Source organism: Carcharhinus amblyrhynchos, chromosome 23 (genome assembly GCF_965287045.1).
Source record: "Carcharhinus amblyrhynchos chromosome 23, sCarAmb.v2.hapA, whole genome shotgun sequence".
In the NCBI taxonomy this organism is placed as follows: Eukaryota; Metazoa; Chordata; class Chondrichthyes; order Carcharhiniformes; family Carcharhinidae; genus Carcharhinus; species Carcharhinus amblyrhynchos.
The window spans coordinates 2,695,014-2,707,885 of record NC_137346.1 but is presented as its reverse complement, the minus strand read 5'-3'; the positions used below and the strand labels follow the sequence as shown (position 1 = coordinate 2,707,885).

Sequence of the window (12,872 nt, the reverse complement as noted above, 5' to 3'; positions counted from 1 at the left end):
CTGCTTCTCCAGGTTTACAGCCTATTTTGTGTATTAGAATTTTGATCACTGGTATAATGTAGAAATCTCTCAGACAGTGAGATGAAGACCAGTTAATGTTTTAAAAATGTTGGCTGTGGGATAAATTTGCCCAAGACATTGGGAATAACTCCTGTGATCTTCAGTAATGTCAGTAGATCTATTTACAACCAACTGAGAGAGAAGATAGCGATCTTGAGTTACCATCTTAACCAAAAGGTGGCACTTCCAAATGCTCAGCGCCCACTCGGTACTGCAAAAGGATGTCCACCTCCATGTGTGCTCAAGTCTTTCAAGTGGACTTGGTAAGAATACTCCAAATATCTGTGGCTCCTACCAATTTTCAATGCATTTTCCTATTGTTTCAAGGCCCTTGTTCAGAAACAACAGGCAGATATTTCCATTGAAGGTTATTTTTGGCCGGTCAGGTTGTATATTATTTTCTGGTGGAACAACAGAATAGAATGAGGTCCTTCCAGAGATACAGTTGGCTGAATCAATTTGATCCTATTTTGCATTACAGAATTAAAATACAAATCCATTTATAGCAAAGTAAAGGCTTGGGTTCATATTTTTGTTTTTGAGGATACCTGTATCTGAACTAAGCAGTGCTTAACAGCTGGTCTGTGTTTGATTATAGGTCTGGATGGATTGTCAGAACGTTGTGCTCAGTATAAGAAGGATGGAGCAGATTTTGCAAAGTGGCGCTGTGTCCTGAAGATCAGTGACACAACTCCATCCTCCCTTGCTATCGCTGAGAATGCCAATGTCTTGGCACGTTATGCTAGTATCTGCCAGCAGGTAAGTGGAAATATGTTCCAATGTTTTAAGCAGATGATGGCTATAGAATCTGTTTCCAGTTGCCAGCACATCAGTCCTATGTAATGTTTTAGTCTTTCAATGTACAGACATCATAGTAAATAATGAGTAGCTTGGGTCTCCTACTGACTGTGTTGGTAAAGTACACCAAGTGGGGTGGGGAGGAGGTGTGTGGAGAGAAACCCCCTATAAAGTAGGAAAACCCATGTTCTGTCCTGAATGGACCCATCTTGGCTAGTATAGTTAAAGAAATTGACAAAGGATTCTCTCATTTCTATTTGAAGAGGGAAAAATTGTCACTCCCAATCCCTATCCAGTGATGCGACCGAAAGTCTAACATGTTCACTTGTCTGAAGACTCCATGTGAAGGCTATGATCACTTCCATGACTGAATAGTCTGCCAAATTCATAACCAATAATCATTTGATAATACAGAATTTACAGTATTGTTGAAAAAAAGACATGTTAAAGTTTTTAGTCTTGCAATCATCAGCACACTTTGCAAAAATATTAATGACAGGATAAAAGAACGATTTATACCGTATGAGAATACAGCACTGATTTGATTGATAGGTGTTGCCATGAAAAATGCACCTATTGATAGTAAATAACAGTTAACTGCCAAACATTGATAAAAGCAAATTACTGCAGATGCTGGAATCTGAAACTGCCTAGCATTGTTTGAAATTTAAATCAGGAAGCTTGATCCCGATTTTGATCAAGGTATTTCTGAGGAATGAGTAGGCAAATGGCTGTCACTTACATTGGGTGTCTATGTTGTTTGTCTGCAAAAAACAGGATGGTGTATTAATATATGTCTTCTAGTACACACATGTGCCACATTTTGTGAGCCTGATTGATAATTTTAAATTGGTAGTCAGCATAATGCTTGGCAAGCTGAGGTTCATTGAGTAAATGTTGTCCATTTGCAGAATCACATCTCATGTTGGACGCTTTTAGGTTTTGCAGGTATGGGCTGGTTGGGTGTGATCTGCACCTTGCCAGTTGTAAGCAGCTGTTTGATATGATCCACCAGTCTTTGCGAAGTACGGCCTAAATATTTAACAATCCATTAGCACTGAAATTCATATACCGCAGGATGTCTTTTGGCTTGATGGCAGCATCCTGTTACTGTAGAACATTACTTCATGTTGCTATAGCAGAGTAGCAGTGTGAAACACCTCCTGTTGCTCAGATTTTTGAGGTACCTTGCCCTTACAGGGAAATTTGAGATAACTGGGTACTCCAAGACTGAAACCGATGGATTTGGGCCCATTCATGAGTTTGTGAGATTTTGAAATGATCTGATGAGAGTAGTTATTAGCCCACAGAATGTCTTAGATCTGTCCTATTTTAGCATCAAGTCTGAATAATAAGCAAATGGCTCAGGTCCTATTTGCAAGGTTGCTGATTAAGACCGATCTTATAGCATGTGGAATCCCAATTCTTATATTAACACACAGGACCTTGTTGTTTGCAGACAGAAAAAAAATGTCCACAGATTGTGCCTGTTTCAGCTAAACAAAATAAGTGACAGTCAATCACTGACTCATTACTCAGGGCATTGCCTTGCCCAATCCATTTGTATTTATTCTTGTTGGTTGACGAGAACTATACTGTGTTAATGTATGCACCAGGAATGATATAATAGACCTAGCATGGAAAACTAGAGAGAAGCAGCAGCCATGGAAGAGATCATGTGCCATTAATAAAGCATCGTTCATTTTTACCCAAAGCCTATCCTGCTTATTACAGCTCCAATACACAACAACCATCCACTGGTGCATTCTCTGTGAACAATCTATCAATCAACACTCTCTCCTCCTACAGTATAAATTGTTGTTTTTCCCTTGTAAAATGTCCTGATGAGTGCAAGATGAAAAACTTCAATATGTCTCTTTCTTTTAGAAATATTTTTGGCCACTTGGGCAGAGTACTGGAATGTGTTTGTACCACAAACAAATTGGTGGTTTCAAGTGAGGAAGGAGGAGTGGCAAGGGAGGGTGAGAAAGAGGGATTGGATTGTTTTGAATTTTGGATTTGCCTCTAGAACAGTCTCAGCATAAGGGGCAGGCTATTTAGGATTGAGATGAAGTGGTATCTCTTCACTCAGGATGGTGAGTCTTTGGAACTTGCTGATCCAGAGGGCTGTGGAGGCTCAGTTTTTAAGCATGTTCAAGACGGTGATTGATTGCTGCCTATTAAAAATATCAATAGATATGGAGATAATTCAGGAAAATGGTGTTGAAGTAGAAGATCAGCCACGATCTTGTTGAATGGCAGAGTGGGTGTGAAGGGCTGTATGGCTTATTCCTGCTCCTATTTCTTATGTTCAATGTTGTAATGAGAGGAAGGTTGTGAAAACAAAAATAATCCAGCAATGTCTGTAAAGGTGTTGGGAGGAAAGATAATGCAGGTAATGGGGAAAGTTCCACTAATGAGCAGTTTGGAGATTTTGATTCCTAGCAAGATGGGGTTCAGGATCTCTGCACGTCTTCACCATTTTCCCTCCTTGTGTTCTAGAATGGCATTGTTCCCATTGTAGAGCCAGAGATCCTTCCTGATGGTGACCATGATCTGAAGCGATGCCAGTATATCACAGAAAAGGTTGGTTGAAGAAAAGGAACTTGGATTCATCTGATGTCAAAAATTGTTGAGTGTTTTTTATTACTATACTTATAAATGCAGCCAGTTATATTGTAAACAACTGGTTAGCCTGAGAATGATCTTAAGCAGGGACAGTAGTTAAAAATGGAATTTGCAAATGATAAGACAAATGGAATGCAAACTGATTAATGTAAAAATGACAAGAATGTAATTGGAAAAGGAAATAAATGCAAGCAAACTCTTGAGGGAAAACATCACTTTCAATGTTTACACACTGAGGCAATCAAAGATAACCTAGCAGTGGATCATGTAAAATCTATGAAAAGAATATAAGTGGCAGAGGAAAGAAACAGACTAATGAGATAACACTAGAAATTAGTCATAGTCTCAGCAGTAAGCAGCTCAAATGACCAATTCTGCGAGGCTAAGCTCTGTTCCTCACGGACACCCACAGGGGGGAAAGGGGGGAGTCCAAGTCCAATTTTTCTATGTTAGTTTTTTTTAGTCCCCCACATTGGTTGTCTAAAATGGACATGGGCTCCTAATGTTCATTGAGAGACCGAATGCATGTTTTAGCCAGTTTGGGTCCTCTCTGAGAAATTGGTCTGCATGAGTAGAGCAGCTGTTAAGCTCCCAGTGTGGATACAACCTTGGAATCAGCTGACATCAAGAATGCTAGTTCACTTTCCTTTTAAATTTATGTTTGGCCAGATGAACCCCCTGCCTTACCTGAGGCAAGCTGTGCAAAATAAATGTACTGATATAAGGAAGCTGCCTGTGCTGCTTTCCTGAACTATTATAATAAGGGTCAATTTTGGGCTAGTCTTGGGTGAGGGTGACTCAATTCACAGCCTGAAAATGGATGCGGATAAATTTCTACTTGTTGATCCCTACAAATACAGAATTAAAGGGTATCTGGGTTGCAAATAAAGGAGAGGCATTTCTCAGTACTAGATGTTTGTGAATTATGAAATATTTACTTTTTGTGTTTCAGGTGTTAGGGGCTGTCTACAAGGCCCTAAGTGATCACCACATTTATCTGGAGGGCACTTTGTTAAAGCCCAACATGGTGACTGCAGGACATGCCTGTCCCACCAAGTACAGCCCAGAGGAGGTTGCCATTGCCACAGTTACTGCGCTGCGACGCACTGTCCCACCTGCTGTCCCAGGTATGTGCATCCTGGTTGAATAATGGGGAGCATAGAATGTTAGTTACCTTGAACCCCAACCTTGGTAGTGTTAGTTTCATTGTGGAGTGCAGTGATTTGGAATGCTTGAAGGCGTGATACGAATTGGATGACTGGTATTTACCCTTGATGACAGGGTTCCAGCAGTGTGACATGAGAGCATATTTATTGAGGAGGTTAAGGATAATGTTAGATCAAAAGAGGATAATGCAAAGAATAAAAGCAAGTCTGTAGCTTGGGAGTGTTTTAAACTAGCAAAGGGCCGCCAAAAAATGATAGAAAGGGGAAAAGGCTAACCAGGGATATGAAAACAGATTGGAAGGGGTTTTATGTTGTTGTTCGTCCATTGTCGTCAGAGGACCATGACACCATTAGTCATTTTGAGGCTGGATGTGATGTGTCCGAAGATGACTGATCAGGCCAATTTGGGCACGGAATGTCCTGGCACATATTGGATAAACTTGTGTAGGCCCTGTAGTTGTTGCACTGGTGGCTCTGGACTTGCGCAGCTCGCGCTTGAGTTGTGCTTCAGCAATGCACCTTGCTTTGTAAGCTTGACAGCCTTTGTGGATGAGGGAGCGCCAGGTAGGGCAGTTTTGTGCCAGCGTTTCCCTTGTGAGATGGTGTCGAGATTAGCGCTTGATTGGATTAAAGTGAGGGAGAGAACATAAGAACATAAGAAATGGGAGCAGGAGTAGGCCATCTAGCCCCTCGAGCCTGCCCCGCCATTCAATAAGATCATGGCTGATCTGTCGTGGCTCAGTTCCACATTCCCGCCCTCTCCCCATAACCCTTAATCCCCTTGCCTATCAAAAATCTATCAACCCGCGTCTTAAAAATATTGAGCGAGGCAGCCTCCACCACTTCAACGGGCAGAGAATTCCAGAGATTCACCACCCTTTGAGTGAAGAAGTTCCTCCTCAACTCCGTTCTAATTGCGCAGTTGAGAGTTGCACAGCATCAGCCTCACACTCTCTCTTCCCAATTCCCATCTGGATCCAGTGGCAAGACAAGAGTCTAGACGGCTGGAGGTGGGACTAGGTGCAGTGGATGACCAGGACGTCTACTGTATCTTGTCCTGCTCTTTGCATTCCACGCCGCTTGCAGAGGCCGCCTTTTTGACCGCTGGACCTTCCACTGGTCTCGTCCGCTCAATCCGCCAGAGTCTGTCTTCACATGCTGGGATAGATATCTCCCTATCTCTCCGAGGGTTGAGACCCGTTGGCTACCCTCACCTGATTTAGCCGGCTTGTCGAAGCTGTTGCCCAGGGTGTGGCCACTGTCACGTGCAAACAGCTATGGGGAGCCACAGGTGAGAGCTGAGTGCCAGGTGGGGACAAAGGGTGGACAAACTGCCCTGGAAAGGACACAACATGTTACCCCACCAGAGGTACTACCCCTCCCTGACACCCCATACACCCTAGAATAACTCTTATAAAAAGGATGTGAGTGGCTAAAGTAAATGTTGGCCTCTCAAAGCAGAGACTGGAGAAACTATCATGGGCAATGAAGAAATGGCAGAGATGTGGGCACAAAATTTAGACTTCACAGTAAAAACTGAAGGTAATCTAGGGGATAATAAGGGTAAGGAAATTGAGGGAATAAATATAAGCAGAGGAAAAATGCTCAGAGCCTAACATACTAAAATCCGACAAAACCCCAGGAGCTGTTCCAAGTTCCCTAGACTCTTGAGTAATCCCAGCAAATGTTGATACTTGAAAGTTGGCAAATATAACACTGTTATTCAAGGAAGGAGAGAGAAAACAAGGAACTGCAGGGCAGTTAGCCCGATTACCGTCATCAGGGCAGTGTTGGAATCTATTATTAAGGAGGTCTTATCAATGCACTTGGAAAATCATAGTATGATCAGACAAAATCAACATAGTTTTTTTTTTGAAGGGAAATTGTGTTTGATAAATTTAGAGTTTAAAGGGTGTAACTTGTATGGTAAATAAAGGGGAACCACCAGTTGCAGTATACTTGGCTTTTCAAACAGCATTCTATAAGGTGCCAAATGACTTGTATATTCACCTTTTTTAAGGGTTCATAGGGTTGGGGTGATTTTAGCATGGACAAAGAGTTAACAGCAAGGAAGCAGAGAGTAGGAATAAATGGTGCATTTTAAACTGGCTGATTATGACTAGTAGAGTTTTGCAAGGATAAGTGCTGGGGCTCAACTGAGACGTAGAAATGTCTGAAGATTGTTGAAAGAGCTATGAGGGGTTGCAAGCTGTGGTGGATACACAGCTTGCAATAGGTTAACTTAATAGACAACGAGATGGCAGCAGGAATTTAATGTGAGGAAGTATGAAGTTATTCACTTTAAAATATTCTGCTTTTCTATTACGATTAAAGCTGATATTCAGTGAGACTTGGGTACTCAGCACAAAGTTAGCATGGGATGCAGCAAGTTATTAGGAGGGCAAATGGCATGTTGGCTTCCGTTGCAAGGAGTATAAGAATACATTTTTTTTTTAAAGGTATTGCTATAACTGGGGCTTTGGTGATACCACACTTTGTGCAGTTTTGGTTTCCATATTTAAAGAAAGCTATATTGGATTGGACGCAGTACAGCAAAAGTTCACTACATTTTCCCCAGGATGAGATATGTCTTATGAAGAGACTGAGTAAATTGGGACTATATTAAACATAGAAACTAGAAGCAGGAGTAGGCCACTCAGCCCTTCGAGCCTGCTCCACCATTCATTATGATCATGGCTGATCATTGAATTCAAGATCCTGATTTCCACCGCCCCACCCTTCCCCTCATATCCCTTTTAGCCTTAAGAGCTATATCTAATTTCTTCTGGAAACCGGACAACAGTTCGGTGTCAACTGCATTCTGTAATCGTGAATTCCACACATTCACCACCTTCTGGTGAAGAAATTTCTCCTCATCTCAGTTCTAAAAGGTTTACCCTTTTCCCCAGTTCTGGACTCCCCCACTATTGGGAACATTGTTTCTGAATCTACCCTGTTAGAATTTATCAGTTTCTATGAGATCGCCTCTCGCCCTTCTAAACTCCAGTGAATACAATCCTAACCGACTTAGTCTCTCCTCGTATGACAGAACTGCCATCCCAGGAATCAGCCTGGTAAGCCTTCGTTGTACTTCCTCCATATCAAGGATATCCTTCCTCAGATAAGGATGCCAAACTGCACACAATATTCCAGATGTGGCCTCACCAATGTCCTATAAAACTGCAGCAAAACATCCCTATCACTATACTCAAAATCCTCTTGTTATGAAGGCCAACATACCATTTGCTGCCTTTACTACCTGCTGTACCTGTGTGTTTACTTTCAGCAACTGATGCACAAGGACTCCATGGGCTGGTTGTGTATCAACTTCTCTGAATTTACACCCATTCAAGTAATAATCTGTCTTCCTATTATTGTTACCAAACCTCACATTTATCCACATAATACTGCAGATGCCCACATGCTCAGCCTAACCAAATCACGCTGAAGCATCTATGCATCCTCCTCATAGTTCACCCTCCCATCCAACTTGGTATCATCTGCAAATTTGGAGATAATATATTCCATTCTCTCTTCCAAATCATTAATATATAATGTGAACAGTTGGGGTCCTATCACAGATCCCTGCGGAACCCCACAAATCACTGACTGCCAGTCAGAAAAAAGATCCATTTGTGCCAACTCTTTGCTTCCTGTCTGCTAACCAGCTTTCTATCGATCTCAAGACATTACCTGCAATCCCATGTGCTTTAATTTTATATAGTAGTCTGTTAAGTGAGACCTTGTCAAAAGCCTTCTGAAAGTCTAAATAAACCACATCCACTGGTTCTCCTTGGTCAACTCTACTAGTTACATCATCATAGAATTCCATTAAATTTCCCTTTTGTAAATCCATGCTGACTTTGTCTGATTATACCACTGCCTTCCAAATGCTGAGTTATGAAATCCTTGATATTGGCTCTAGCAACTTCCCCAGTACTGATTGATCCAAAGAATTTTGGAAAATAACCACCAGTTGATCTACTATTTCCAGGGGAGGTACGTTAGCACGGTGATTAGCACTGCTGTTTCACAGTGCCAGGGACCTGTGTTTGATTCCCGGCTTGGGTCACTGTCTGCGTGGAGTCAACACACTCTCTCCATGTCTGTGTGGGTTTCCTCCCATATTCTGAAAGACGTGCTGGTTAGGTGCTTTGACCAGAACAGGTGCCAGACTGTGGCGACTAGGGAAATTTCACAGTAACTTCATTGCAGAGTTAATGTAAGCTTTACTTGTGGCTAGTAAATAAACTTTTTTTTTAACTTAAGTACTTTGAGATGAAGATTCAGGACCTGGAGATTTATCCATTTTCAATCCTATCAATTTCCCCAAAACCATTTCTCTACTAATGCTAATTTCCTTCAGCTCCTCACTAAAACTAGTTTTTCATAGAACTTCTGGTACATTATTCATGCCTTCCTTTTTGAAAACTGAAGCAAGATATGAATTTAGTTCCTCAGCCATTTGTTTATTCCCTTTTTTGAGTTCTCCTGTTTCTGACAACATTCTTTTTTTTACATATAGAAACTTCAGCAGTCAGTTTTTATATTCCCTGCTAGCTTACTTTCCCTTAATCAATCCCTTGGTCCTCCTGTGCTCCCAATCCTCAGGCCTATTGCTTTTCCTTGCCAATTTGCATAAGAACATAAGAACTAGGAACAAGAATAGGCTTTCTGGCCCCTTGAGCTGCTGTGCCATTCAGTAAGATCATGGCTGATCTTTTTGTGGACTCAGCTTCACTTACCTGCCAGCTCACCAAAACCCTTAATTCCTTTAACTGTTCAAAAATTTATCTATCCTTGCCTTAAAAACATTTAATAAGACAGCCTCAACTACTTCACTGGGCAGGGAATTTCACAGATTCATAACCCTTTGTGTGAAGAAATTCCTCCTCAACTCAGTCCTAAACGTGCTTGCCCCTTATTTTGAGGCTATGCCCCCTAGTTCTAGTTTCACCTGCCAGTGGAAACAACTTCCCCGCTTCTATCTTGTCTATTCCCTTCATAATCTTATATGTTTCTATAAGATCTCCCCTCATTCTTCTGAATTCCAGTGAGTATAGCTGCAGTCTAATCAGTCTGTCCTCATAAGCCAACCCTCTCAACTCCAGAATCAACTTAGTGAATCTCCTCTGCATCCCCTCCAGTGCCAGTATATCCTTTCTCAAGTAAGGCGACCAAAACTGTACATAGTACTCCAGGTGTGGCCTCATCAGCACCTTATACAGCTGCAACGTAACCTCGCTGTTTTTAAACTCCATCCCTCTAGCAATGAAGGACAAAATTCCATTCACCTTATTAATTACCTGCTGCTCCAGTAAACCAACTCCTTGTGATTCTGACAAAAGGACACCCGGATCACTCCGCACAGCAGCATGCTGCAATTTTTTACCATTTAAATAATAGTCCATTTTGCTGTTATTTTTACCAAAATGGATGACATCTCACTTACCAATATTGTATTCTATCTTCTAGACCCTTGCCCACCCACTCAGACTATCTATATCCTTTTGCAGACTTTCAGTGTCCTTTGCACACTTTGCTCTGCCATTTATCTTAGTATCATCTGCGAATTTTGATACACTACACTTGGTCCCCAACTCCAAATCATTTATGTAAATCGTAAACAATTGTGGTCCCAACACTGATCCCTGAGGCACTCTAGCCACTGCCAGACAGAAAAACACCCATATACCCCCACTGTTTGCTTTCTGTTAGTTAACCAATCCTCTATTCGTGCTCAGGGACCCAGGTTTGATTCCCGGCTTGGGTCACTGTCTGTGCGGAGTTTGCACATTCTCCCCGTGTCTGCACAGATTTCCTTCCACAGTCTGAAAAACATGCTCGTTAGCACGTTGGCCATGCTAAATTCTTCCTCAATATACCCAAATGGGCGCCAGAGTGTGGCGACTAGGGGATTTTCACAGTAACTTCATTGCAGTATTAACGTAAACCTATGTGTGACACTAATAAATAAACTTTTAAACTAAATATCATGGGGCTGTGATGTTCTAAATGTATTAGATCTGCTGTTGCACTCCACTGTTTGTCATTGCGAGAGTTTTTAAGTTGTTGCACAGAGCTCCGTCAACCTCAAGTCATATTATATATCACATGGCAAGTATTTCCATACTGCAGTTTTGGACAGTTTTGTCTTCTGCTTTTCCCCTAGGAGTCACTTTCTTGTCTGGAGGGCAAAGTGAAGAGGAAGCCACCATCCACCTCAATGCCATCAACAAATGTCCATTACCAAAACCATGGGCACTGACCTTCTCATACGGTCGAGCTCTACAGGCCTCGGCACTGAATGCCTGGCGTGGCGAGCCAGACAATTTGCAGGCAGCACAGGATGAGTTCATGAAGCGTGCTGAGGTAATAATGGTTCCTGTCTCACCTTGAAGCCTATACTTGAGTGGAATGATTGTTTAAAAACCCATGTCAGTAGATCTGTGGGTACATACTCGAATAAGGACTCGGAGCAAGAGTAGGCCAGTCAGTCTTCCATACCTGCTCCATTGTTCAATAAGTTCATGGCTGGTCTTACTGTAACTTCAATTCCACATTCCATCCACTCTCTTAACTTTCAACCCATTACTTATCAAGAATCTACCTACCTCTTGTTTTAAAAATATTCAAAAAATCTGCTTCCACTGCCTTTTGAGAAGAGTTGAATATATTCTCAAACTTAGAAAACAATTCTCCACCTCTGTCCTAAATGGGCAACCTCAACTTTTTAAACAGTGGCCCCTTGCGCAAGAGGAAGCAACCTCCACACATCAACTCTGTCACAATCCCTCAGGATCTTGTGTCAAGTCGCTTTTGCCCTTAACTCCAGTGGATACATGCATAGCCTGTTCAACCTTTCCTCATAACTTGCCCAATCTAGGTATGAGGCTAATAAACCAGCTTTGAACTGCTTCCAATGCATTTCCACCCTTCCTGAAATAAGGAGGGCTCCAAACTGGGGTCCATGAAAGGTTTCCAGCAGGTCTGCTGAGCTGTTGGCTGTCATGTGACCAGCAAATCTGGCAGAGGATTTTCTCTGGCTCCATTTTATTTAATCCATCTCATGGCTTCTGAGCAGAAAAGCCCACAGCCAACAGTGAGCCTGTGGTAAAAGGAGGCAGTGAGAAGCCTTGGAAAAGTGTGTGTATCAGGGGGTGGGGGGGTGTGGTTTGGGGAATTTGGGCTTCACAGGCAGATGTTTGGGGGTGGGAGGGTGAGGAGTTTATTGCGTGCAAGAGAGAGGGTGGGGCAGTTGAGTGCATGTGACGGGGATGGGAGAGAAGGGGCAGGGTGGATGGTCGAGCACGTGTGAGGGGGGACAGATGAGCGTGTGCAACTGAAATAGGGAGGGGGCAGACATGTGTTATAGGTGGGGGGAGGGGAGTTGGGGGGTCCTATGTGAGAGAAAGTTGCCTGTGACAGTCCTATGAGGAGAGATTGAAGAAACTGGGTCTGAATTCTTTAATGAGTCAAAGAATGAGGTGTAATCTCTCTGCAACCGAGAAAATACTTAAAGGGATAGATAGGGTAGATGCAGGTAAAATGTTTCTCTAGTTTGGGGAGTCTAGAACCAGGGGGCATTTTGAAAATATAGTAGAAGCCAATTAGGACCAAGATTAGGTTTTTTTTACTCCGGCTGTGAATTTTTGGAATTCTCTACTTCTGAGGGCTGCGAAAACTCAATCTTTGAGCATGGTTAAAGCAGATATTGACAGACAGTATTTAGGAATTCTGTCAAAGACATGAAGGGGTATGGGGATAATGTGGGAGAAAAGGCATTGGAATGGATGATGTGCAATGATCAAATTCAATAACAGCAGATTCGATGGTCTGCATAGCCTTCACCTGTGTAGCTACTTTGTTGCTCCAAACAGCAGTATCTGCCTTGTATAATTGTGTCTCAAAACAGCTGTGCCAAGCGTGGAAACTGTCAATGTTGTTGTTGTTGTTTGAGTTTCTTTCCCCATGGCAATTAGAAGGTCATACAAGCTTGCCTATTACCTCGCTTTCCAGGTGAGTTGTTTCATCTTGAGTTATTTGAGACATTTAAAAAGGCACTGTCCAAAGTCCAGTGTTGATAACACAAGGATGAGAATTTTAAAATGGAGACATTGTCTGCCAGACCAGGAGCCAACATACATCAGTGAATTTAGGAGTGATGGTGACTTTGACTTTGTGGAGTAATGCTTTACAAGCCAAGGGAACAATAATGTT

The 12,872-nt window shown here is 42.2% G+C and overlaps 1 protein-coding gene across 1 annotated transcript in view; it reads left to right on the top strand.

Annotated features, from left to right (window-relative positions):
- The window catches only part of aldocb (aldolase C, fructose-bisphosphate, b), a 38,158-nt gene that overhangs the window by 24,373 nt on the left and 913 nt on the right, over positions 1-12,872 (top strand). Inside the window, exons 5-8 of the mRNA XM_080210405.1 lie at positions 659-819; positions 3,361-3,444; positions 4,439-4,613; positions 10,825-11,024. Of these exons, the coding sequence (XP_080066531.1) occupies positions 659-819; positions 3,361-3,444; positions 4,439-4,613; positions 10,825-11,024 (620 nt within the window). The remainder of the gene's footprint in view (positions 1-658; positions 820-3,360; positions 3,445-4,438; positions 4,614-10,824; positions 11,025-12,872) is intronic.